Source organism: Channa argus, chromosome 20, assembly GCF_033026475.1.
Source record: "Channa argus isolate prfri chromosome 20, Channa argus male v1.0, whole genome shotgun sequence".
Lineage (NCBI taxonomy): Eukaryota > Metazoa > Chordata > Actinopteri > Anabantiformes > Channidae > Channa > Channa argus.
The window spans coordinates 14450864-14475819 of record NC_090216.1 but is presented as its reverse complement, the minus strand read 5'-3'; the positions used below and the strand labels follow the sequence as shown (position 1 = coordinate 14475819).

The following is a 24956-nucleotide window of genomic DNA, read 5'->3' as shown; positions in this document are numbered from 1 at the left end:
TTATTGAAAGCACTGTTAGAGCCTAATGACACATGTATGAACAACAAAAACAGCTGTTACACAACACTCTTCTATTAGTGTGTTTTTCAATTTTTTTTTTTTTTTTTATCTTTAATTTTTAACGGTAAAATAATTTGATTACTAAATTGTAGTTTAGTTAACTTGTTCTGTTTCCTTATTTGAGGAGAGATTTGGCGAATGATGATGATATTCATGGTACTGATGATGTGTTTGTCCTGTTCTTAGGTCTACATCCGCATCCTGGACAATGAGTGGAATGTGTACAGACGATACACAGAGTTCAGGGAGCTCCACAACTACCTGAGAACCCAGTTTCCTCAGGTGGACACTTTCAACTTCCCACCCAAAAAAGCCATTGGGAACAAGGTGAGCTAATAGTCACTGTGCGGTAAAGGTAAATGTTTGACACCAGTTATTTTTATAAAATAAGTAACACGGCTGTAGTTAACATTACTATACCATTCTCTCATGGAGCGTATGCAGTTTACAATAATAGGATATTACCCATGGCTATTGCCCACAGATTTCTGTTAGAGTTTATTACAATTTTTTGCTATCTGGGCCAGCTATTTGAATATTATATGCAGTGTAGGACAGCAGGGTTGTGAAATGGCTAGAAGGTCCCCAGTTCAAATCCCTGCCAGCTGCAGCCTTTCTGTGAGTTTGCATGTTCTCCCTGTGCTTTCATGGGTTTCCTCCCGCCACTCACACAGTCCGAAGACATGCATGTTAGGTTAATTCGTGATTCTACATTGAATGTAGGTGTGAACGTGATTGTGGATGGTTGTGTGTACAGTCTGTCTCTCTGTGTTGGCCTTGAAATAGACTGGCGACCTGTCTAGGGTGTACCCCACCTCTCGGCCAGTGACGGCCGGGATAGGCTCCAGCCCCTGTGACCCTGAACAGGATAAGCAGATACAGATAATGTATGAATGGATGGATATGCAGTTTAAGTTATTGCTTGAATGAAACTTGAAATGAATCCACTCTGCACAACCCAGCACTCCCTCTTTCTGCTATGCTCTTCTACTCTGCTACGAAAAGTTTGGAAACGGCATCTAATGCACAAATGCACCAAATGACTACAATCCAAGAAAACATGGAAATTCAGATTTCCATGTTCAGTATTTCTAGAGCTATTTAAACCTTGTATTGTAAGTATAATAATAAAAATGAATAGACTTTTATGTTTTTTATCATACTTTGTGTGGCTGCTTTACATAAATATAACCAAGGAAGACACATCCAAGAACGAGCAGCACACATAGTCCACACTCTGATTTTAGTTTAGACTGGATTCTAAAATACTCCCTACAAAATCATACTTTCAAATGAGAATCCTGTATTTTGAAAGAGTTTCCAGGTTATGACTGAAAACGTCACTGTTGAAGGGAAAGGTTCATTCGGTTCTGTAATCAACCCTTTTACCTCCCACTAAAAATATATCCTAACATTACTTTGACCAGGTATCAAATCTACAGTGTGCTGTAAAAATGTACATAAAAATTTACATGGCCTGTAAAAATGAACTCTTGAGCAGGTAAAGCAGTAGTTAGATGGGGTAGACCACTGTCTGGCCTCCTTATTCTTTTTATTCTCTGACTAACATGCGCACACACACACACACACACACACACACACACACACAAACACACACACACACACGTCACTCTTCATCTACAAGAGACAATCACTGCCTTAGGTTCCTGGGACCTCTCTAGTAACTAGAAGAGCCTCTGTCTCTCTCTCAACTCTCTCGCTCCTTATGTCGCCCTCCAACCTTTGGGAGATAATTTGGTTCTGACCTCGATTCTCTGTCTGATTGGATTTGATCCTGCCACAGCCAAAAGCTGCAGTCTGACTCTCCACCATCAAAGTCACAGTGCTTTCACGGCTGGAAACTGCACTAGGCAGGCGCTGCAAGGGTGTGTGTTTGTGTTTGTGTGTCTCTCTGCATGACTCTGTGGAATTATGTGGAAGTGTCTATCAAAGGTCCAGACAGTTAGTGTCAATGCTCCCTGGAAAGCCCCCTGAAAGCCCATTATACTGCAGGTTTGTGAATTATTGGCTTTCACTGTCTCCAGGAAGTCGCCGGTCACTGCAGAAAAAGCCTCCCCGAGTTTTTGACCACATTTTGAAGCAGAGACACCACACGGTGTAAGAAAGACCCACACACTGAACCCCTGCCATACACATACATCCAACAACCGAGCAGCAGAAAATATGTAATGTCTTCTTCAGTGCTTGGTATCACTTCTGCTGCTGTGAAAGTGTGGTCAGTAGACTGATTAATTGTTTTCGTCTCATAACGTTCTAGAGATTTTTGACCAGTTCTCTGTTGGCTTTTAATGTATTTATTTATTTTTGCCACCTACATCATTTTTACTTCTATTTGCTATCATGTTTTGTTTTATTTCCTAAAGTGAAGCCATTTCACAAGCCTCTTGAGGTCTCTTTTGGATTTTCTGCACCCACACAGTTTGTTTTTTCTACTTTTTTTTTTTTTTAAGTTTCTATGACTTTAGAAATGCACCAAAAGTGTTAGTGTTTGACTCAGGTTTTACTGTGACACCAGATTTTCTTTTGATAAGTTTGGCTTATTGTTTGATACTAAAATCTAAAATTAGTGTATAGAGACAGACTGTTTCCACCCTACCAGTTTAATGAGCCAAACCTCATAAAAGAATTGCAAGCAGGCCAGACACACAAATCAACAGTGGTGGCATTATCACATTTTTCAAATTCATTTTTGTTTCCATATACACAAACCTCCATCAGCAGTTTGCAAGTTTGTATGCTTAAGTTCCAAGTGTCGCTCTTGTTTTGAAAAGTAAAATCTATAAAAATGAATGAGTAGAAATTTGCTTGTGTTGGATACTACTCATTATACTGTACTGCACTTTTATTTGTCCCTTATAAGCTGAAGATTGTTGGCTCTAAATGTGAGTTATATCTTTGTAATGTGTAAGAACAAATTTTAAATTTACATCATGGATCAAGATTACTGAAGTGGGGTCTCGTCCGCAAACCTATACTTAAAGGTACAATAGGCAGCTTAAGCTAGTGGTAGCATGAGACTCCACTCTACCTTTAAACTCCCTGCTCTGCTGTGCTCTGCTACACTCTGTGTTTCGCTTCAGGTTGTGCTAATTAGGAAATTACATTATAAATCTGAAGGCTCCAAAAGTTACTAATGAAGCAGAAATAAGAAGGGAGAGCCTCACTCAAAGACTTTTAGAAGGAAATATGTCTCCACAGCTGCCAGTGCTGCTCTGTGAGTGTACATCACCGTAGGCTTTGAGAGCACCTCTACTCTATGCTTCAAAACTTATTATGATTTGTACTGGAGAATATTTATATTAAAAGTGTATGAAAAAAGTTACATTATATCTATAAACTGTGTGAAACATATCTTGAAGATGATTCAACGAACAGCAAATCAACAACCAAAAATCTGTTAAACATGATCCATATATCCTTCAGCTCTGCAGCTTTCAACAAAGTATGGGCACAGCTGAGGAGAATCTGTCTCACTAGTGTGGTTTTGGAAGTCCTGAAACCTGTAAAATCAATTAAATCAATCATATTTCTAAAATTAGCTTGTTTAAGCAAAAAAAAGTTTTGGAAAAAATTGGCAGCAACACACAGAGCTCAAGGCCGCAGAACCAGACTGAAATGAAATGAGGGAGCAGGTGGAGGGCTTTATAGCTTAAAGATTTGATAACTACCAGATTGATGAAGTTTGGGTCTAGTGTGTGTGTGTGTGTGTGTGTGCATGTGTGTGCAGAATAATAATTTCTATCTGAACTTGGGAGCTGCACTGCATAAAAAGAGCAATTTTGCTTGGTTCATGTGTGTTTGAGGGTGTGTAGTGTGTGTGCGGGTGTGGTTGTCCGTAAACCACTGCTCTTCTCTCTGAAATGGTGTGTATGTGTGTTTCACTGAGAGTGTGTGTGTCTCAGTAGTGAGCATCTATTTTGTTTATTCATGTGTATTTATTTGGGGGTGGGGGGTGAGGGGCAGACCTGCTGTGCTGTTTTGCAGCTCTGTTATTTCAATCCAGTCAGTCTTTGTTTCTTGCTCTCTAGGAGTGAAGATCTTCTTCAGGTAAAATAGAGAGCTGGGCATAAATCAGAAGTGAAGTGCACAAGGATATTTTACGAAAACAATAATAGTGAAATATAAAAGCAATACATTTATTGTATAAATGGAGCTAAAGGTAAAGAAATCAGCATTGAGTTTCAATAAGGTGTATGAATAAGAAAGACTTTTGGCTTATTAATGACAAAGAAACTTGTAGATTGTTTCCTGAGAACAATTAAAACCACTGACGGGGCAGATTTTGTAGAAGAATTTTAAAACTTTTGTTTCTTGTTTTTGCTTTCACCACACTTTGCAGAATCTTGAGGCCTGCTGCTGTCAGTTCCACGTTGTGCATTAATATTCATATTTAAACATGGAGAGAATACTACTGAATCTTGTGCAGACATTGTCTCTTTCTTATGTTTTTTATTCATTAATTTTCAAGTTGTTAGCATTACAGTGGAAGTTAACACAATCCTAGGTAAATGTCACTCACACACCGATAGCGGAGCTGCTCTGCAACTGGCCAACACTCACCGAGAGCAGTTAAGTTGGGGTTCAGTGCCTTGCTAAAGTACACTTCGACATGTGAGCTGGGGATCGTTGGTGGACGAACAATGTAAACTTAGTTTCCATTCATATTTGCTTGCTAGCTTTACTCTTCTTTCTTGCCCTTGTTGGTGCCTTGTTAAATTACAGTAAAATAGAGTAACATAATTGGCATGATTGTGAATGGCTCAGTTGGTAGTTGGTATAGGGTCGGAGGTTTGTGCCCCATCCCAAGCAGCACCGAGCCCAGTAGAAAGTGGGAAGCATTGCGTCAGGAACGGCATCGTGTGTAAAAACTGTGCCAAATAAACACGAGGCCTAATGATCCGTTGCGGTGACCCTAAACTTACAGGATAAACCGAAAGGTCAAAAATAAATTTGGGCAGGATTGTAAAGTCTGCTTTTTAGTGCTTCTACAGTGCTTCCCTAGAAACTACACAGGGAAACATTTTGCATATGTGTTCTAAAACGTACTGTGTTCGAATTGTGGCACAATTTGTTTTTGTTCTGAATGAATATTGAATTGAAATTTAGTTAAGGACAATAACAACACCTGCGTTGATATGATGTTGCCGCATAGCATCTGCTTTTCCAGACCATCTGTTTCTGTTTTTGTCTCCCTCTGCTTTCATGTGTTTGAATAGTTTTCTTAACTCTGGTTTTGCTGCTATGTGTCTTTCAGCCTTTTTTCCTGTTTTTATCAACTACAAAGTGATGCAAATCAAAGGCTGATTTTGATGCACACATATAGTATATACACGTACACAGGGCCCCTCACTTCTGCCAGCTAATGAAGGCAAAATGTTAATGTTAGGAATGGATAGAAGTCAGTGTGATGTGAGAGGGAGAGACTTTCTTTTTAAATGCATTATAAATATCTGCTCTGCTGTGGATGTGCACTGGTATGGATGAAACACGCCAGCTGTCAGTGAAGATCAGGTAGCTGGGTTAACACATGCACAAACACCCGTTACTAACTGTATTACATGCCAAGGATGCTCTCAGTTACTTCATGTCTGTTAACGTGCACTAGTGATTCACACACTTTTCAAAATGATTGACAGCTCAGAAAGAAGCAGCTAAAGTTGTCAAACAGCATCAGCTGTGCTATGGATTTACGTCGCAAGGAAACTCACGGGAAAAAGTCTTACACATACATATGACATGTAACAGCTCTCCTGCACACACACAATTCTGTGAGATTACCTACAGAATGCATACACTGGACTGACATGTCAGGCAGCTTGCATGTCAGTGCCCTGTGATGGGGCTGTGCAAATAATCTCCTGCCCTGTTTGGTGTCAGGACCCATTACTAGTGCAGTGCAGGAGCTCACAGAGCAGGGGAACCACAAAAGTGTTACCCGGATGTGCGCTGCACTTCAGCACTACTCAACAGCGTCGGACAAGACAGGAATCCTGTCTACTACAATACAGATACATGAGTCATCTCTGTGTTGTTTTTACTGTGTCTCAAGCACATAGTCACTAAAACTATACTGAAACCTTTTTTTATTTAATCAAAACAACCAATCATCATGTACATAATCACTTTTATGTAAAAGCAGAAGGAGCGACTTAAATTTCTGAGCTTTAAAAGGATTTTGGGTGATTTCATGTCGTAAATACATTTTCTGCTTTAATGGAAACTGTTTTCAGAAGATGTATTATCTTAGTTCCTTAATTAAAATAGTCTGAAAATTAAATGTGGAAACATTCTGAAAACTAATTTTAATACGAATTCCAATTTCAAGTCCAGTTATTGGGCAAATGATGCTGGAAAATATGTGGGTGACAGTTGATATATATATATTACACTAATTTATTTTCCGGGGTCATGCAGAGCTTGTAGCGCAGGACTTTGTCTTTGTACTTGAGCTGTGTCTACATGAAGCCTGTGGAAGTTGATAATTAGGATTAGAATCCAATGATTAAATTCAATCATAAAATTGTTTATGTAAAAATATGACATTGCATGAACAGACTCATGCTAAGGTCAACTTCAGACTTTGTTCAACTTTGTTCAGAAGCTTTTAATCATATTTCATGATTCGCCTGTACAGCTCCTAAATGGATCTTAGTGTTGATTTATTTTGTCAACTACAGTGACCTAGGTCAACAATGAGCTTGGCTCAAAAAGCAAATTTAATCTTTTGTTTTTAAATATGCAGCAGGTGACATTTTCATGAAATGAAATGAAATTTAGTAATTTCTAAGAGATTGGTGATGCCCACGTGTTTATGTAACACAACCTTTCATTAACATTAGCAAGTGTGGGGCTTGTAAACATGACGCTGAAAGCTACAGTATCACTATAAAACTGTATAAATCCTTTGGATTTCTTTCATTCAGAAACTAAACACAGGCTCATGTCACAGCTGCCAGTGGCACAGTTGACCCCTGAGGCCTTGTCACTATCAAGACATTCCCGCTTTTGTGCACCCCTCTCTCTCTTTCTAGTCCTGTTAATGCACTAATAAGACTCTGCTCTCGGTGTGTCGGAGTGCTTTAGGCGAGACAGTGCAGTTGTGTAACCCAACAGTAAAGATGATGCGTTAACACATTGCCTCTCACACAAAAATACAGATGCACACCACCTGCCTTTGACAGCTTTTAACCATCGAATTTGTCTCGGGCCTGGCCAGGCATACAGGCTAAGTGTTCCCGGGTCGCGCCTGTCACATCCCTCCTGATGCTAATGATGACATCAAAGCCACGTTGTTGTCAGACCCCAGAGTCTGGCTGTCAGGTTCTCTCACTGGCCGTGCATCATTCAGATTTTATGGCTTGTGACCAAAGGCCATTCTTTTTCGTTCCCCTCCCTCAATATCAGTCTCTTTCATTTGTTCATCTGTATCATTGTCTCCCCTCCTGCTCATTCAAGTCAATCACTCGCCGTAGGTTATAAAAATCACCTCATTTTTGGTGCTGCCCTTTTTCTCTCTCTTCTCTTTCTGTCTCTCTCTTTCCACAAGACTACAAGTGGAAATATTGTGGTTTTCTAATCCCAGGAGCTACACAGTTAAGAAAAAAAAAGGAAAGAGACAAAAGAACTGTAAGTTAATACTTTTTCTCAACAAAGTGACCACTCTCAGTAAACAGTCTAGTAAGACTGTGTAGATGTACTTTGCCGTGTCTTGACATGAGCAACTGCAGACAATATTTGTTAGCATAACCTGGCTGCCGTGTTATTTGCCTCCAGATACTATACAGAGGTGCCTGCCTGTGTAATGCTGAATGTTAATGGGTTTAATTTAAATTACCGTCACCAAAAGACTTAGTGATTTGCTGTGGCGTACTACAACAGACCGTAAATTGGCATCTCACAGTTGTGATACCATAGCTCATTAACCGCAGTACCAGACACGCACACATAAACAGTGATACAACATTTAAATCTGCACAGAAACACTTAACACAAGGGAGTTAAGCCTGATATTTCTGATATTTGTTTTAGGTAACATTTCCAACAGTGGCATTGGAACTTAACAGTGTTTGATAATTTTGATTACAGTAACATTATATGAGGGCCCTGAGAGATGACGCCTGTTCATCACCGCTGTGTCTCCTGTGGGCTGACTTAGTGTCAACCTTGTTTTTTTGCTGCACACTCGCATTCAATTCAAGTGGACTTTAGTTTCAAGAGCTCAAGTGGACACTCTTGTTCAAAGATGTGACCTGAGAGATTGTTGTTGTCTTTTTGTTTTTTATTTTCACTGTATAAGTAAGGATGACCTCTGGAAATACCTATCAGACTCTAAGGGCCAGATTTACATTCTGAAATGCATTTAGTTAAATATTTGCCTGCTTTGTGCACATAACAAGTACCTGAATTATCAAGAGAGTAGCTTATTATACAGCCTATGACTTTGGCCAAGTTTGGCCTGGGACTTCCATCACATTATGGCCTTAAAGCTCATCTTCCTCTCTCCCAACTAAGGCTAAACAAATGCCACAAAACGAATTCATTTAGCTGTAAACACAGTCATTCTAGATTTTCATACAAGATCGAAGTCAGAAGCATTGATTTTCTGTTGGGGAAGATGTGGTTGGTATTGTAGGGTGCACTTATGTTTCATTTCTGAAAGTGTTTTTTGTTGCTAGGCAACATTTAGTTCTTCAGCTGTGCTACTTGTTTGTTTTTTTCTTTCTCCCCCAGAGTTGCATGGCATAAAGCTGGTAGCAAATTCACTAAGTAGTTGTGGTGGCCCTGATGCACATGTGACTACTTTACACGTCTAATCCATTGACAGCTCTCGTCTCCTGCTTATCTGCTTTCTGTGGGCAGTGACATTTAACTGCACCGTTTGTGCTAAAGTGCATTTATTGCAGATATGCATCCAGTTTCTCTCTCTACCGTTACTGTACATGACTGTTTCATGATCCCATATCATGATACATTTTGTGCACCTAATCCCAAATAAACATGCTGTTGATAAGGACACCTATATAAATGTTTCTTATCTTGCAGCCAGAATGCATGATATTTATACGGCATCTAGAGGCATGTAGAGCAAAGACAAACCAAAGAAGGTATCTATACATCGTCACTGCTATGCCAGAGTATTAAGTGCGGAAACAGTTTGGTTACCGCAGATGTTTTTTAGCCCTTTGTAGCTGCAGCAAATTCTAAAATGCTGTTTTAACTTTGCTGTAGAACAATCACGTCTTATATATTAAAAATGATGTCAGAAATACAGATACAAGTTTTAGTTTCAACTTTCTAGGGTGGTATACGTTCCTACAGTATATCTTCCTTATACTGGTGAACAGGATATGTTGGGTTTATGTGGTGCCTGTAGATGACAGAAATAGGCCTGTTAGATGTTCAAATAAAGCTTTGCTCACTTTCATGTTTTGTATGTGCCAGTAGCTGTACTTTCCTATATGTTAATAATAGACTGATTTAGGCTCTGTGTCATATCAGTACAGTGATGAGGAAATGAAGAGCAGGAGGGAAGAGAGGGAAATAGCAAGGTTGAGATAGATGCATGTAAGCAGACAGATGTAAGAGGACAGGATGTACCTTTACCTGCATCAGTATGCCACAGTAGTGTGTGCTCTGCCCGCTCATTCTTCTCTGCAAACAAGACACAGCACCTGGCCTCTCCAGCCTCTTTACGAGAGGATGAATCTGTCATGATGTCCATTAGTGTTATTACTGGTCTGACATCAACGAAAGCCGTCAGGGTGTCCCTTGTTTTGTTGACATTGCATGAAATCCAGGCTGGCATGCACAGCCTAATATGACACATCAGATTTATTTGCTCCTACTTTATCCTGCATTATACAGTGTTTAGTTAACCACTACTGCTGTCTCTAAACTTACATGTTTATCCACCACTTGGGGAAACAATGAACCTCTTTTACTTTCTCATTTTAAAATTTCTCTTCTCACTGCTGCGTATGATTTCCCAACTTTAGTAGGTTCAAATGTTAATACACTAAATATACTGTGCAGCCAAGCACAGCGGATACTGTTTGTTCTTTAAATTAATCTACATTTTTGGGCATTTTTAAATGATTCCCACCCCATTCTGCAAGTTGTTATTCACAGTTATAAATGGGTTGTTAATAATGTTTGTCAATGTATAATTGTGAAGAATTTATTAATTATAGTGTAATACATATACACTATAATTTCTACAGAGACAAGGCTGAAAACTGGTATTGAATGGCTGTGATCTTGGAGGCCTCAGGTGGCATTTTTCAATCTCAAACCCAATGTTTTCAGTGTACAGCAGAAGCAAATGAATTAGCCTTGTTGCTCCCATACCTTAGGAGGAGTCTGCAAATCAAGCAGGAATTGAGGAATGTCTCCTCAATCTGATGCAACACAGAGGAAAAAAAAAAAACAACAACTATGAAATTAAGTGTGCTTTTATTTTTTACATTTTGAAAGACAGACAAATATAACAAAACTTGGGTTTTAGGATTTGAGAATAAAAACAGGAAAATGTTGGCCTCCTACAATGGCTGTGGTTTCCAGTCTCAAGCACCACAGCAAAACACAGAGTATTGCCCAGGCTTTGTTTTGATCCTTGCTGGACAATGTTTAGCCAAGCTAGCACCAGCCATGTGGTTTATGCCTCTAGAGGGTGTGAATGCTCAAATGACTGTATTCAGTTTTTCTTAAACATCAGCAACCAAATGACTGAGAATATTGCTGGGGTTTATCTTTGCTGACTGTGGTGAAGCTCAGAGGGACACATCACAGTGGATGCCCATGCAGGATAAATGACCAGCAACGGACCATAATGATTCCTGACTAAGTCACAATATGCAACTTTTTGCCTCAAGGCAGCATGTGTTTGTGAGACCATCCTCCCCCTACAGCTGGGCAACTCAAACCTCAAACCCATACAGATTGTCAGATTGTTTTTTTAAGAGCTCTCTAACTTAACACATAATTTGCCTGGAGGCAGAGCGAAGTAACATTCGTACAACCAACAACACTGAGAGTGAAAACTACCAAACTTTATAACAGAACAGCCCGTGTCTGAAGATTTGTTTTTATTACTTCACTGGTCTAGTTTTGTCATGTTTTGCACATGTATTCTTGGTTTCGTATGTGGTTGCTAGCCTCACTGTAATGGCAGCCCAGTAAACTGCCTTGCTCACAATAAGACTTCACAACCAAACATGTCTTGAACATTGAAGGAAAAGACATTATTAGGCAAATACACTTAGATGTTTGTTGAAGAGAATCTTTTCTCTTTCTAAGTTTTCTTACTCATTTTTACTGACAAGTCACTATGATGCAATCATGCTTGGTGGCCCATTTCATGTGTACATTGTCATTTGATCTACTGGTAATATGAAAATAAAATTTAAAAAAAAATTGTTGACACTCTGTCTGTCTCCAGGATGCAAAGTTTGTGGAGGAGAGGAGGAAGCAGCTGCAGAGCTACCTTCGCATGGTAATGAACAAAGTCATCCAGACGCTGCCGCAGTTCACGGCCTGCCCCACCAAAGAGACTCTGTTGTCTCTGCTGCCTTTTTGTCAGTAAGTGGACACACACAGGCAGGCATGTTGGATACGGGATCTTAACCTCTATGTGACCATGTGAGACCGAGAGACATTCAGATAAAGGCAGACAACGTGTGTGTTGGTGCAGGGCTCCTGTCTGTGACATTTGAATACATAATTTAAATAGTGGAATCCAAAATTACTGAGGGAATGCAATAATTTGGGGAATAAATCAGGAAAAAAATATATTCATTACATGAAAATCGGTTTCCAGAAGTTTTTTGTCCGTAGCAAACTGAAAGGTGGTGCATTTTGCATTATTTAAATCTTTTAAAAATGCAGAGACCTAATATTATCTACATCTAAAAAGGACAAACTACTTGTTGGTTTTTATGAATACTTTGTGTGTAATATAACAATTTAATCCACTGCACAAGCTGCCACTGCAGTTGTGGTTGTAGTTATTACAGGACACAAACAGAGAGGATTAATGTCACTGAAAATGCCAAATCCCTAGTAAACAAACTTCAGCATTCGCCTGCGTTATAGTCTTATATTCACACATACAGTGTATATCTTCTCACAAGCACATTCACACACACTCAGACTAGCGAGTGTGAAAGTGCCGGATGCTTCAGCTACCCACCTACCTACCAGGGTACATTTGAAAATTAGATGTTCCAGTCATTTCCTGTCAGTATTCACATCATTTTCCACTTAACTGCGATCAGTCAGTGAGTGTGACCTGTCACACCATCTGACTGTAATGTTACTTCCTCTTTGGAGACATCTGACTCATCTGGCTACACCAAAAAAAACATCTAGAACATACAGTAGTTGTCATATTACTGTATATAGGGTCTACATGCTGCTTATGTAATTATTGCTACAGTTAAATCAATTTTTAGGTATAGGTTTTTTATTTGTAGAACATATTTATTTGTAAGACATCTTTGTGAAAATACACCCACCTTTTAATTTGTAAATTAATTACAGTTCAACTGATGTTTAAGCATGTCATGTCATCTGTCTACAAAGTTACTAATAGCCAAAGATTGTGATATACATGTTGTCTAGTCTAAAGTTTGAAAAAATGTTCTTAAGTGAATGAAAATTACACATAATGCTACAGTATGCAACCTATGGTAGATTTAGCATGTAAATAAATTAAGAATGCTGCAAAATTAACTAATTTAATAAAGGTAAATAAATTGTTGAAATTCTCTGATTGGTTAGAAGAGCGATCAAGTGTTTTTTTAATTAGTCTAACTTCACAGAACACTTCAACAACGCTGCTCTACAGGAAGATAAGTTTTGGAACGTATTTCTTAAAAAAGGAAACTATATACAATAGTAGTTAATACAGTAGCTGACTAGAGCTTGATTTATACTTTCCACTTGTCCATGTCTGTATCCATAACTTAATTTTTCATCATTGCCAGACTGCCAGCAGACTGTCTACAGGCAGTTGGGTGCAGCCCAAGCATTCGTTTCAGCACAAACTGTGCCATAACATTTAGTCACCCTCTCATTTCAAATATCAAAGGTGTGTGACTTTTATTTCAACTGCTTTGACACCGTGTATCTGAAACACCCAAACATCTCGTTTTATTTTTGTTTCACTATAAGCACAATAAAAAGCATTTCTTTTTGTTGTTGCCACTGTCCAATATTTTCTGCAGTCGATGAGTTAAAAACGGTTTATGTATGTCCTTACATTTTAAAAACACAGGAGTTGTCCACATGTTTTGCACTGTTTCCAGGTCCAAATCCCGTGTCCGTGTTTGTCTCCAGACAAACAGATATTTTACCATTTCAAGGATAATTTTAGCTCGTTTTGAATTTAATGGCAGCGACACACTTTAAAAAAGTTGGAACAGGGACAACAAAAGGCTGGAAAAGTAATGGCTGCAAAAAAAAAAACACATGGAGGAGCATTTGAAAACTAATTGGCAAGAGGTCAGTAACACGACTGGGTATAAAAGGAGCATTTCAGAGAGGCAGAGCCTCTCAAATGTAAAGATGTGCAGAGGTTCACCAATCAAAATAATTAAATAAATAAATGAAATAAATAAACTGTGGCAAAGAATTGTGGAACAATTTCAGAAAAAGGTTCCTCAACAGAAAATTGCAAAGACTCTAAAGATCCCACCACCTACAGTATATAATATCATCCAAAGATTCAGAGAATCAGGAGGAATGTCTGTGCACAAGGAATAAGACTGAAGGTAAAAACTCGATGCATGTGATCTTCAGGCCCTCAGGCAGTGCTGCATTAACAGGCATGATTCTCTACGGGACATCCCTGCATAGGCCGAGGAACACTTTTAGAAATCGCTGTTAAAGCTGTATCATGCAAAGAAGAAGCCATATGTGAACATGATCCAGAAGTGCCGCCGTGTTCTCTGGGCCAAAACTCATTTAAAATGGTCTGAGACAAAATGGAAAACTGTTCTGTGGTCAGATGAGTCAAAATTTGAAATTATTTTTGGAAAACATGGATGCTGTGTCCTGCTGACTAAAGAGGAGAGGGACATTCCAGCTTGTTATTAGCGACAGTTCAAAAGCCTGCATGTCTGATGCTGTGTGGGTACATTAGGTCCTATGATGTTGGCAGCTTACACATCTGGAAAGGCTCCATCAACGCTGAAAATTACATGGAGGTTTGAACAATATATGCTCCCATCCAGGCAACTTCGCTTTCAGGGAAGGTCTTGCATATTTCAGCAAGACAATGCTAAACCACATACTGCATCCGTCACAACAGCATGGCTTTGCAGGAGAACAGTCCAGGTGAAGAATTGACCTGCCTGCAGTCCAGACCTTTCATCAATAGAAAACATGCATCATAAAACCACACCCCGGCACAGAAGGCCCGGGACTGTTGAGCACCTAGTATCCTGCATCAGACAACAAGGGGACAACAATCTTCTCCTAAAACCCCAGCAACTGGTCTCGTCACTTCGTAGACATTTACAGACATTTGTTAAAAAAAGAGGGGATGCTGCACAGTAGTAAACTCCTTGTTCCAACTTTTTTGAGATGTGTTGCTGCCATCAAATTCAAAATGAGCTAATATCTTCCATGAAGTGGTAAAATGTCTCGGTTTCAACATCTGATATGTTGTTTATGTCCTATTGTGAATAAAGTATGGATTGATGAGATTTGCATATCATTGCATTAAGTTTTTATTTAGATTTGACACATTGCCCACACCTTTTTTGAATTGGGGTTATATGTTTTGCAGGCCAATGTAGCACTCAGATAGCAGAACATAAATGTGTGCCAGTAGTGGAAACAGGACCTGATAGGCCCTGCACACCCACACAAGGGTTGTCAATCATTCTGTCTAATCAGACCTCTGCTCAGGTGAGGCAGGGTGGAGCTGTGCTGGGATTTAAGTAATTAAATAAGAAATTGAATTCTAAACCCTTTTTTCACACGCTATCCCAAATGTACAATCAAAAAAAAATCCATGTTGTACTTAAGTAGATAAGTTCAAAGTCTCCAGGCAGTAGTGCAGTAGAATAAGAGCAGACACGTAGGCCTGTATAAACCTCCAAAGCACAGACTGCTCATTATTTAGTCTGCCCTGAGAGGCTTCATAATCACATCTCTCTTTCTCATATCACTGAGCTGAAATAGAAACCTTTCTATTCCACGTGTTTGAATGGCATGAAATATTACAGTGTCAAACCACCAAAGTCTGCTTGATACTTCAAGACATTACTTTCTTCTGTTCTTCCTACACTGGAATGTTTAATACGTCTTGTTGTATACCTGTTCTTACACAGTGTGTTTGTGATAGTTGTGTACTAGCCGTTATCCCCATGAACACAGCGAGTTGACCATTAGTGTAAAAAAGGTTAAAGAGGCCCTAAACACTGTGTGAAGAGCTGAGCAATGAGCTGAGTGGTGCGGGATCCACAGGGTGCTGGAGTGGGGGGAGAAGGGCGACAGGACAGGATTGAAGTCTGATAATGGGTGGTAATTTGAGAGGGCGATCATTTGAACGGGCTTTTAAAATCAACTCGCTAGGAAAAATATGCTAATTGTTTTCAAACGTAGTGGTCTCCCAAATCAGATCTATTTTATCGCGATTTCGTGGCTGACCCAACTTTTGAATCAAAACTGTGAAAAAATGCTAAATTTGAACATAGTGTAGTGCCCAGGAGATACTGGGCAGAATACCTTTGAAGAAATTTAGCAGCGGCAGCTCACAGACAACCAATGTTAAAGGCTTGCTCCGTACCACTTCTAATTGGTAGAGACAGTGGACTTTTGACCTCCATGACTCAGAGAAATTGCAGTTGACATTGGATCAACAAAGATCACCACATCATATTATTACTAGCTTGTGTGTGTGTGTGTGTGAGAGAGAGAGAGACAGAGTCTAAGCAGGGTCGCTTTGTAATAATGTTGTTGTCATGCCTGCCAGTGTTGTCATGGTGTTTAAAGTTTACCGTACTGTTTTTCCTAACTATGTTATTCCATAACTGCCTGTTTAGTTGGCAAGTTCAGGCCTGTGTTGGTCCAACATCTTCAGTGAGGGATGAAAGCCTGAATATTCTGGTTATTAGCTTGGTGAGAGGGCAGTGGAGAGGGTACAGATGTAGGGGAGAATATTGCTTGGCTCCAAAAGGAAAACATGCAGCTCTTTATTCAGCACATATTTCCTTTTAAAAGAAATTAAGCTTGTTCACTTATACACTCAGATGTAATTTTAGTGAATGTTTGCAGAGCTAATACTTTTAATACATTTTTACTTGAGTATTGAGCTTGTGTACTTCTGTCATACACCATACATCATATCATACACACGGGGCTGTGTGTTCGCAGACCATGCTGACCCATGTCCTTCATGACAATATTAAGACCACCAGTGTTAATGTTGTGTTTGGCCTGAAGTGTCACCCACAGTACACAGGAAGGCAGTTTCACATTTAATACATTTATGGGAGATCTTTTTTTCTTTTTCTTTTTTACATTAAACCATTTTACGTGACATTTGCACGTGATTACAATATTATTAACGTTTGACAGCTGCTGCGAAAGCTACTACGTGGCCTAACAAGTTTAGCATTACTGGTCCCTCTTACACCTGGTTCCTGTAGTGTCCATTTGTTCCCTCTCTGCATAAGTGGATAAAAACAAATCTTTTCTTTCACTGAGATTCAATTTACACATTATAGGAAAAAAAATCATAAGTCTCTGTTTCCTGATGGGTGTTATTTATTCTCAGTTATCTGTGTACAGCCAATTATGCTCTGGACCTCTAAGATGCCACCAGATGTTGATTCTGGCAGATTTGTGACACAACAGTAAACCTCACATAAGGGTGAAGAGACGTAAACACGAGATGACAGATGTTCTGGTGCACTGAGAAAATTAGGAGCCAGTGGAGGGAGAAAATGACAGGAAGTGGTTTAGTAAGAAAGATGAGGAGAAGCGGACAGCAAAGGAGGGAGGGTAAGAAAGATTGTCTAAGGAGAAGACAGAGGGAAGAGTAAATGATAAAAAGAGAAGTGAGGGAAAAACATATTTGGATGTAGCACTTCAGAGCTCATGCTGAGATACACTAAGGCCAGATGGATGTAAAACGGCTTGATGATGCCAAATTGACCTAGACGCCTTATGAAAACATGGCATAGTAACTGGCAGTGTCATGAATTATTATGGTATAACTTCCCTTTTAAAATCAGCTGTAAGTTGAGGTCTTCAAAAATTGTATTACATGCCAATCCTCCGGTTGACCTTAGTAAATAGACAATATTAGATGATGTGAGCCGACAGAAAACCTGGAAGTATTGCCACTCGTTTGATCCAACTGAGTTTGACAAAAGCACTGACACCAGATTATGATATTTGATCACACGGGTCTTTTGCTGTTGAAACGTAAAGGTAAAAGTGTATGACATGTGGTTCTTAGAGGATCAAGTGACAGCTCCCAGGAGACGTAAACAGCAAAATACAGGAATTCATCACAAGTCCGGTGTGCAGTACTTTATCACAGCAAAGTACTGTTAACCTAGTTTTCTTTGTTGATATTTCACTGATACAATATCTGAATATAAACCTGAAAGCAATATTTCTATCCTTCAAAGTTTTCTCCTTGGGGAAAAATAAGAATATATATTGTGAGCTCTAGGTTAACTTTGTGCTCAGAGGTGGGATGGTTCCGGTAAAAAAAAAATTAGAACCTGTTTGGTTCTCTAGTCACAGTTTGGACCATGTGTTTTCCGTTCAATCCATATAAAATAGGTTGAAAAAAAAACCAAACCTACATTTATTGGGGGAAAATTAGCACCAGCGATCCAGTGAAGTTGGCAGGGATGAAGGGTGAGTACAGCTGTCACTCAGTCTTAAAAATGGCTGGTCTGCTGATTGTTGTATGGGAGCGCTACCGACTCAGACAGCACTGGGACTATGACAGGGAGAAAGTGCATAAAATAGTGACTGTGTGCCGTCACAAGTGCTATACAAAAGCCTATGTTACTAACAAAACTTCAAATATGATGGACCATTAAAGAAGACATTGTCCAGTGTGTCTGTTGACAGCAAAAGGCGCAGAGAGTCAGGTAGGAAGAGCAGCTCCTCCCTGCAGCATTGAAACAGCCTCTCCATTCAGATTCAGACATGTCAAACGCCCTGACTGAAAAATTGGGGCGTTTATGGTGAAGATGTGCATTGGCAGCCGAGGAGAATTCCAGATTTTAACATACTATTGAAGTACTTGAGCCGCGTTATAACATCCCCTCTTGCTGACACAGAAGCGACAAAATGAACGGAGCAGTGTTATTTTTAGTATGTGTGTTTGGTTAATACTGCACTTTATGTTGGTTGGACTTACTGGATGTGGCAAGAAGGGCTTGATAATGAAGAAGATTTTCTGTCCCTCCGAGTTGTAACGAAATCGTGGCTAAACTTAAAAGCACGCTGACATTGGCTTTACCAAAAACATACTGAACCAAACCAAAAACCATACAACAAGAACCATGATATGAAGTGAATCCACACGCCTAGACTGCCAACACACAGGCATGTTCAGATCCCACTGAGCCTCTCTACACACACTATTCCTCACTTATCTGCAACAGCTACACAGTTAGACTTCTTCTTACATTTGCCACCACTTAGTATGCGCACACTCAGTCTGGGCTCTGGTTTTATTGACCTTCTCCCTTGGAAAATAAGAACTGTTGCAGACCCTTGTGTCACTGTCAATTTGACTGAGAATGAGGATATAACCATTCTTGAGAGAATAATGTATTATTAAGGCTGTTCCACAACTTTTCCTTTCAGACAATCAGTCTCATACATGCTTGTGTGTACCTGTTTACACTAATTATGCTCCTCTGCAGTCAAATTATTCATATTCCAGCAGTGCCTGTAAAAGTTATTACCCTGCACAAGTCAATATCATGTCCAAATGGGGGACAATCACAAGCTGAGAGCCAGAAAAAAAGTCTATAAGCCTAATTAATTTTGTACATTTAGCTCCATTAGTCAGTTTGATATGAATAATTAGATGGCTTGCAGTTTCATCTCTGCATGCTGCCTCCAATCTAGTAAGATTTTTGCTGATATAACTCCCCATGGCCACGCTGTTTGTCCAACCTCGGTCAAATTCAAATTGTGTGACTGCACTTGATTGAACCTACCAGGTGCAGTGGAGGTACGGGAATAAGTGGCACTTGAGCCCCACTAAATGTACATTAGCACCGGAGGAAAAGGCATCATGTTCATCATATTAACAAAGTTCAGGCTGTTACCAGATTGGCTGGTCTTCCAAAGGTGTTTAATCTTGATGGTTCTTATACAGACACTTTGCAGTTGTACAGTTTTTATAGTTTGGATTTGAGTCCTGCATACAGTCCCATGATGTGTCTGTCTCTTCCATCTCTCAGCCTATTTTTCCATGACAGAGGCTTCCTGTGCTCACACATCGCTGCTTTTTTAGCCCCTGCTGCCTCACACGCGAGCATATGGCTCACAGTGACACTTTTCATCAAAGCACCTCACCATCGAGTGTATTTATTTATAGCAAGGTGTTGTCCGCTTGTCACAGGACCACCCAGATAACCTTAATTACAGCTCGAATGAAGAGGCCAGTTGGACATTAACAGAAACATGTCCTCAGCCTCTTCACTGCTTTTATTATTTATCGCAAGAGACTTGAGCTAACGGCTCTTATTACAAAGTCACTGTTTTATCACAAGCAACAGGTGAGAGGTCACTTTCTCTGGGATGAAATGCTTTAGAAGTAGAGCAGAGGGAACACAATGCGCTTTAGACAACAAGAAAGCATTTAAACTGCAGGGCTTCACTGTCACTGTTTCATTTCAAGTGCCCCTCATTCATCCTCATCATTATCAGATAAAACTCGGGGATCAAGGGTTCACATGTAATGGAGACGGTCGTCAGGGAAACTAGGGCAATGATGTCATCAAGTGTTCAAGATGATTTTCTCCCAAGTAATGGGAAGCCTAAACATCAACGTAAAATTAGAAATGACTTTTAATTTAAATCCTTGCATCAGATAACATCTTAGGGTGTCCAGGGCAGTAGTAATGAGGTTTTTAGATGTTAAACTAAAAAGTTAGTGCATGGACAAAACTGGAATCAATGCCATTTGACTAAATTAAAAAAAACAAAACAAAACAAAAAAATAATTGATGCTTTTAATTCATCATTTACAATTGTCCAGTCATCAACTAGACATGACAGTCAGTAGACATGAGCTGTGGATTTGTCCATGCATCATCTTATCCAAGTTTGGAGCATAAGAGAAAAAATTATTGCTTAAAGGGCAATTTTGCACCAATTTGCAACTTGCTCTCTACGGCATTAGTTAAGGGTGTAAATGTACAATAATGCTTTTAAACTCTGACTTCACTAGATTACGGGGTCAGGGTCTCTTTTTCTTTCACAGTATTTCTTACTTGCAATATTTTTGGCGATGTGTTAACAGTCGAGTTACCGGCTGTTAGGTTTAGGTTTTGGTTTTGTTAGGTTAGCTGGATGATTATCAGGTTAGCTGGGGCTCCCGCTAACCTAATAACCTTGGTCCCGGGTTTCCCCTGTGTTTTGTTCCCATTTACCCGTGTTTTTTTTTTTTTTTTCTGTTATTAAATCGGTTTGAACTTTATCACCGTTCTGGTATTTTATATGTTCCGTGTTCCTCTAAACCATTGTTGTATTGGGACCATAACACCATTGCAGAGTTTAAGCTAATGTTAGTGGCTTTCCTTAGTTTTATGTGAGACTTACCTAGTAAACTGTAGCATTCGATTTGTCCAGCTCATGAAGCTGATGCTAATTAGTCAGCGAGCTAAAGTGTAGCTGATAAAATCCCTCATCGACCATAGTCAGCTCAATTATGTAGAATAATTGTGATTTAGATTATTTAGTGCATGAAATCATCTCCATTTGCTTGTTTGACTAATGTTTGGATTTCCAAGAAAAAGTCCTCTGGCAGATAGGAAATGATGCATTTAAGCCTCCAGATGCAACATCTTTGGTTTGTTTGAATAATGAATTTTGTGCTAAACTTTACCAGATGTTTGGAAGCCACATGTTTTTCCTTGAACTTCTTTCTCTTATCTTTCATCTAGAGACACACCCCAGGCCAATGACAACGCAGCCAAGACGCCCCGTTCAAAAACTTCATCCCGCTTTACCAGACTGGGTCGTAATCGCAATCAGGAAGCAAGACCTGAACCACAGAGTGGTGACCTTTAACCCCAGAGCTATTTTTCTCACTGTATAGCCTGAAGATGGCAATGACTGAGTGTCCACCCTGTACTGTGACACATGGGCTTACAGTGTGGGAGGACATTAAGGGCGTCCAGTGGACCTTCATAGCCTTACAGATGAAATGTCTCTGCGAGATTATGTAAAAGTTTCTGTGTGTTGCCTGACTGAGTTAAGGATAAATGACTTTCCTGAAGCTACCTATGGATGGACCCAGTCATACAGCGAGTCATACCTCAGTAAGAGACCAAAAGATTCCTGTAGGCTGCAGATGGACAACAGTTGAACTGTTCTCTCCAATCTCAAATACAGTTAGATGATGGGGGTGTTTCTTCTTCATTTTTTTTTTTTCTTTTTTTACTCTGCTCAGTTTTGTAGTAAAACCGTATTATGATCTGCCTGCAGTGTTTTGTAGCTGCTTTCTTGCTCTGGGGTTAAGAGGAAGGGGCACATAGAGGTGAAGAGGGGCTAGACTGAAGTATGCTATGTGCCAGAATTATGCTGCAGAATTATGCGATACATTTTAGACTACAGTGACTCACTGTGTCTGGCAAAGACCACCAATGGGCATTCATTTTTGCTACTTTAGCTATTATTACAGATAAAAAGCAGGAAGTGGTTAATTTATCAATTTCACCAGAAATGCAGTAATATATAAACAGATTTAATTCCTCATAATCATACTTAGAATTACTTAGGCACTAAGGATAAAACTAAAATCACTTAGTCACTGTATAAAAATTATTGAGGAGGGTTGTCTATCATGGTATATGCAATTATTTGAAAGATCAAGAAGCAAACAATGAAAGAAAATGTTATCCAAATTAAGAATTTAAATTCTTAATTTAAGATTTAAATAAGAGAACATGAAAAGTGAAATTTAAAGTATCCATATTTATTACCAACATAAATGTTCACGGCATGATAATTATTTAAAATGCAGAGAAAATTTAGGCTGAACCGAGAATATAATATAATATAATATATTATATTTCACTTTTTTCAACTTGTGTTGTACTGCACATTAAAGTACTGAGCCTATGAACTGGAAAAAAAGCCTCTTTTTTTACAACTAATAATTTTAGTACAGTCCCTTCTGCCAATTAAGTAACCTGGTTTTTGTTTGTTTGTTTTTTACATATTTGTTTTATTAAAAACAGGCGGAAATGCTATTTTGCCTTTAATGCTGACGTGTGACCTGTGTTTCAGTAGGTTTACCTTCCCCTGCGTCAAAGGTCGACTGGCTGTACTTAAAATTTCTGTGTTGAATGATTGTTTAACTAATGTGTCTTAGCAAGATTTAATGCAGCACTATGTTGCAAATGAATGTTTTAACGACGACTAAACACTTGAAGAAAAGCTGCTTGTTAGCGTTGAGTGCAAGGAAAGAGCTGCTGAGGATCAAGTGTGTGTAAAACAGAAGCTCATGCATATGGATGGTTTTACCCCAGAGTAGTCAGAGACCATGTTCAAACGAGGACTGATTGTGTTAGAAGGGCTTCGGAAAACTTGAATCAAAGGGTCGGCTCGCCAAATAGTAAACACTGTTCACTGTCGATAAGGGGAGGTGAAAAAAACGAGGCTTGTGGGTTTTAATTAAGTTGTTATTCTTACAAAGAAATGACCCTCACGAGTATCCAAGTATTGGTAAACACTGCACGGTATTGTCAGGAAATTCTCACAGGGATGCTGTTGAATAAAAAACCTTTTACAGAGAAAGTGTGTCTCTGGATAACATGGTGATCTGGTCAATAAAATCAATGTGGGAAAGAAAATTAGATACAATAGCACAGCTTTAAAGGGAAACGGAGACTTTTTTCCTCAAAGGTCACCGCTGTTCTATGATTCTTTTAATTGCAGATTATTCTCCGCTGTGATACAGTAAATACAGTTAAAGAGGTGAAATTGTAGGGGTAGAACTTAAAGGTATCTTGTGGAGTCGACCACTCGTAGTGCTATGGAGCAGTGTTTATATGTGTAGGTTCCCATTTTCGTTGGGTGGTCTCCAAGCACCCAAGGGGAGGCTTTGCCCAGTCTTGAGTGCTGATCATGCTAGTTTGCTGAAAGAAGGGCAGGATTCACATAGACATCTGCTGTTTGGGCCACACAGTATGGAGCTTGGAGATGATGAAATAAGATCAGTGAAGTCCAGCTAGAGTTTTGGATTTTGGCGTTGAAAGCTGATTAGACACCAAAATACAAAAGTGCAGTTGTTTGTGATACTCAGAGCCAGGGTTTTACTCTCGTCTTGGCAGCAGCACGTTTAAGTTTTGTTGCGAAGACATGTGGATAAAGAAACGGCAGAATTTATAATGCTCCAAAAACTTGCTTTGCTGACCATAAAGTGAACTTGTGTTTGTTTACAGGGAAAGTCTACGGGGCACCTTTTAAAAACCTGAATCTCCATGGCCATTGTCTGTTTTTATGTCATTGATTTTTTAAATCTGGAAGGTTTTTGCTAAACATCAAAATTCTTCTTTTATTGCTTGATCTTTAAGCACTTCCAAAATCTCAGGTGTCTTTGAGAATGCACAAGGATACATTTTATAACAGCAAGTTTAAAAAAAAAACAACCCAGTGCTGTACAGAGAGGTTGATGTGGACGTGCCCGCAGGTCTCCTCTGTCTTTAGGTATTTACGCTTTCATGATATATCATCAGTATTGTTGTAAATAGACCATCCTCTACATGCGGTTTGACCTGATTCTTACCTGGAGGTTTGTACCATTGTGACGGGCAAAAGACGTGAGTTAGCACAGGGAAACGCAGCCACAATGTTCTTTTGCAGTATACTATGTCTGTCGTGTACTTCTCTGTCCTTCTCTGGCCTTAGTCGGCAGCCTCGTCTTATCTATTAGTGTCACAGCTAAGAGGGGCTGAACAATAAAGTACACTGTGTACAATTAATACTTTACTACTGCATATGTGTTGTTATTGTTGAGTTTGTTCATAATGGATGAAGCAAATTGTGCAATTCTGCTGAAACAGCGAGCTTTCAAGTGTGAATGCATATCAGCTTATATGTCTGCATTCATGAATGTGTAGATACTTATAGCATGTATGATGTCATTTAAATACCTAGTAAATGTGTGCCAAAGTGTGTGTGTGTGTGTTTATATAACAGATAAACACATCAGTGCTCTCATTATATCCTGCATGTGAACTGCATGCTTAAATGGACAGTTTGATATTGTAAATTCTGTCTTTGCAGCATCTGTGGCTGTTCCTGCATCTGTCTCGCCTGTTGAATGTTTATTTAACTGTCACTGCTTCACTAAGCTGTCGCTAAGCTTTTATTCAAACTGCCTGGCCATTTTGGGAAAACCTGCATTTCTTACTGTGCCGGGTTCTGCTGCTGCAGCGGGTCATTAGAGAGAAAAAACAGTGAGGGTTTTCTAAATGCTCATTGTCCATTGACCAGAAAATTGGTTACAAGCGCTTTTACAATCTGGGTGGCTGCATTTGGCATTGTTAGACCTTCCACACACACACACACCCACACACACACACACACTCAAAAACTGGCTACCTGCAAGCTAAGCCACCGACCACTAACACACACATGCCTGGTCCTTGACTTTC

The 24956-nt window shown here is 39.4% G+C and overlaps 1 protein-coding gene across 3 annotated transcripts in view; it reads left to right on the top strand.

The window, feature by feature from the left end:
- The window catches only part of snx29 (sorting nexin 29), a 128095-nt gene extending 103621 nt beyond the window's left edge, over nt 1-24474 (top strand). The window contains exons 19-21 of one of the 3 annotated variants that reach the window (XM_067488050.1): nt 247-387; nt 11519-11658; nt 21237-24474. In XM_067488050.1, the coding sequence (XP_067344151.1) occupies nt 247-387; nt 11519-11658; nt 21237-21363 (408 nt within the window). In that variant the 3' untranslated portion in view covers nt 21364-24474. Of the gene's footprint in view, nt 1-246; nt 388-846; nt 1006-11518; nt 11659-21236 lie in introns of those variants that run through there. The other 2 variants (XM_067488052.1, XM_067488051.1) reach the window with 2 other exon arrangements.
- Nucleotides 24475-24956: the final 482 nt, after the last annotated feature.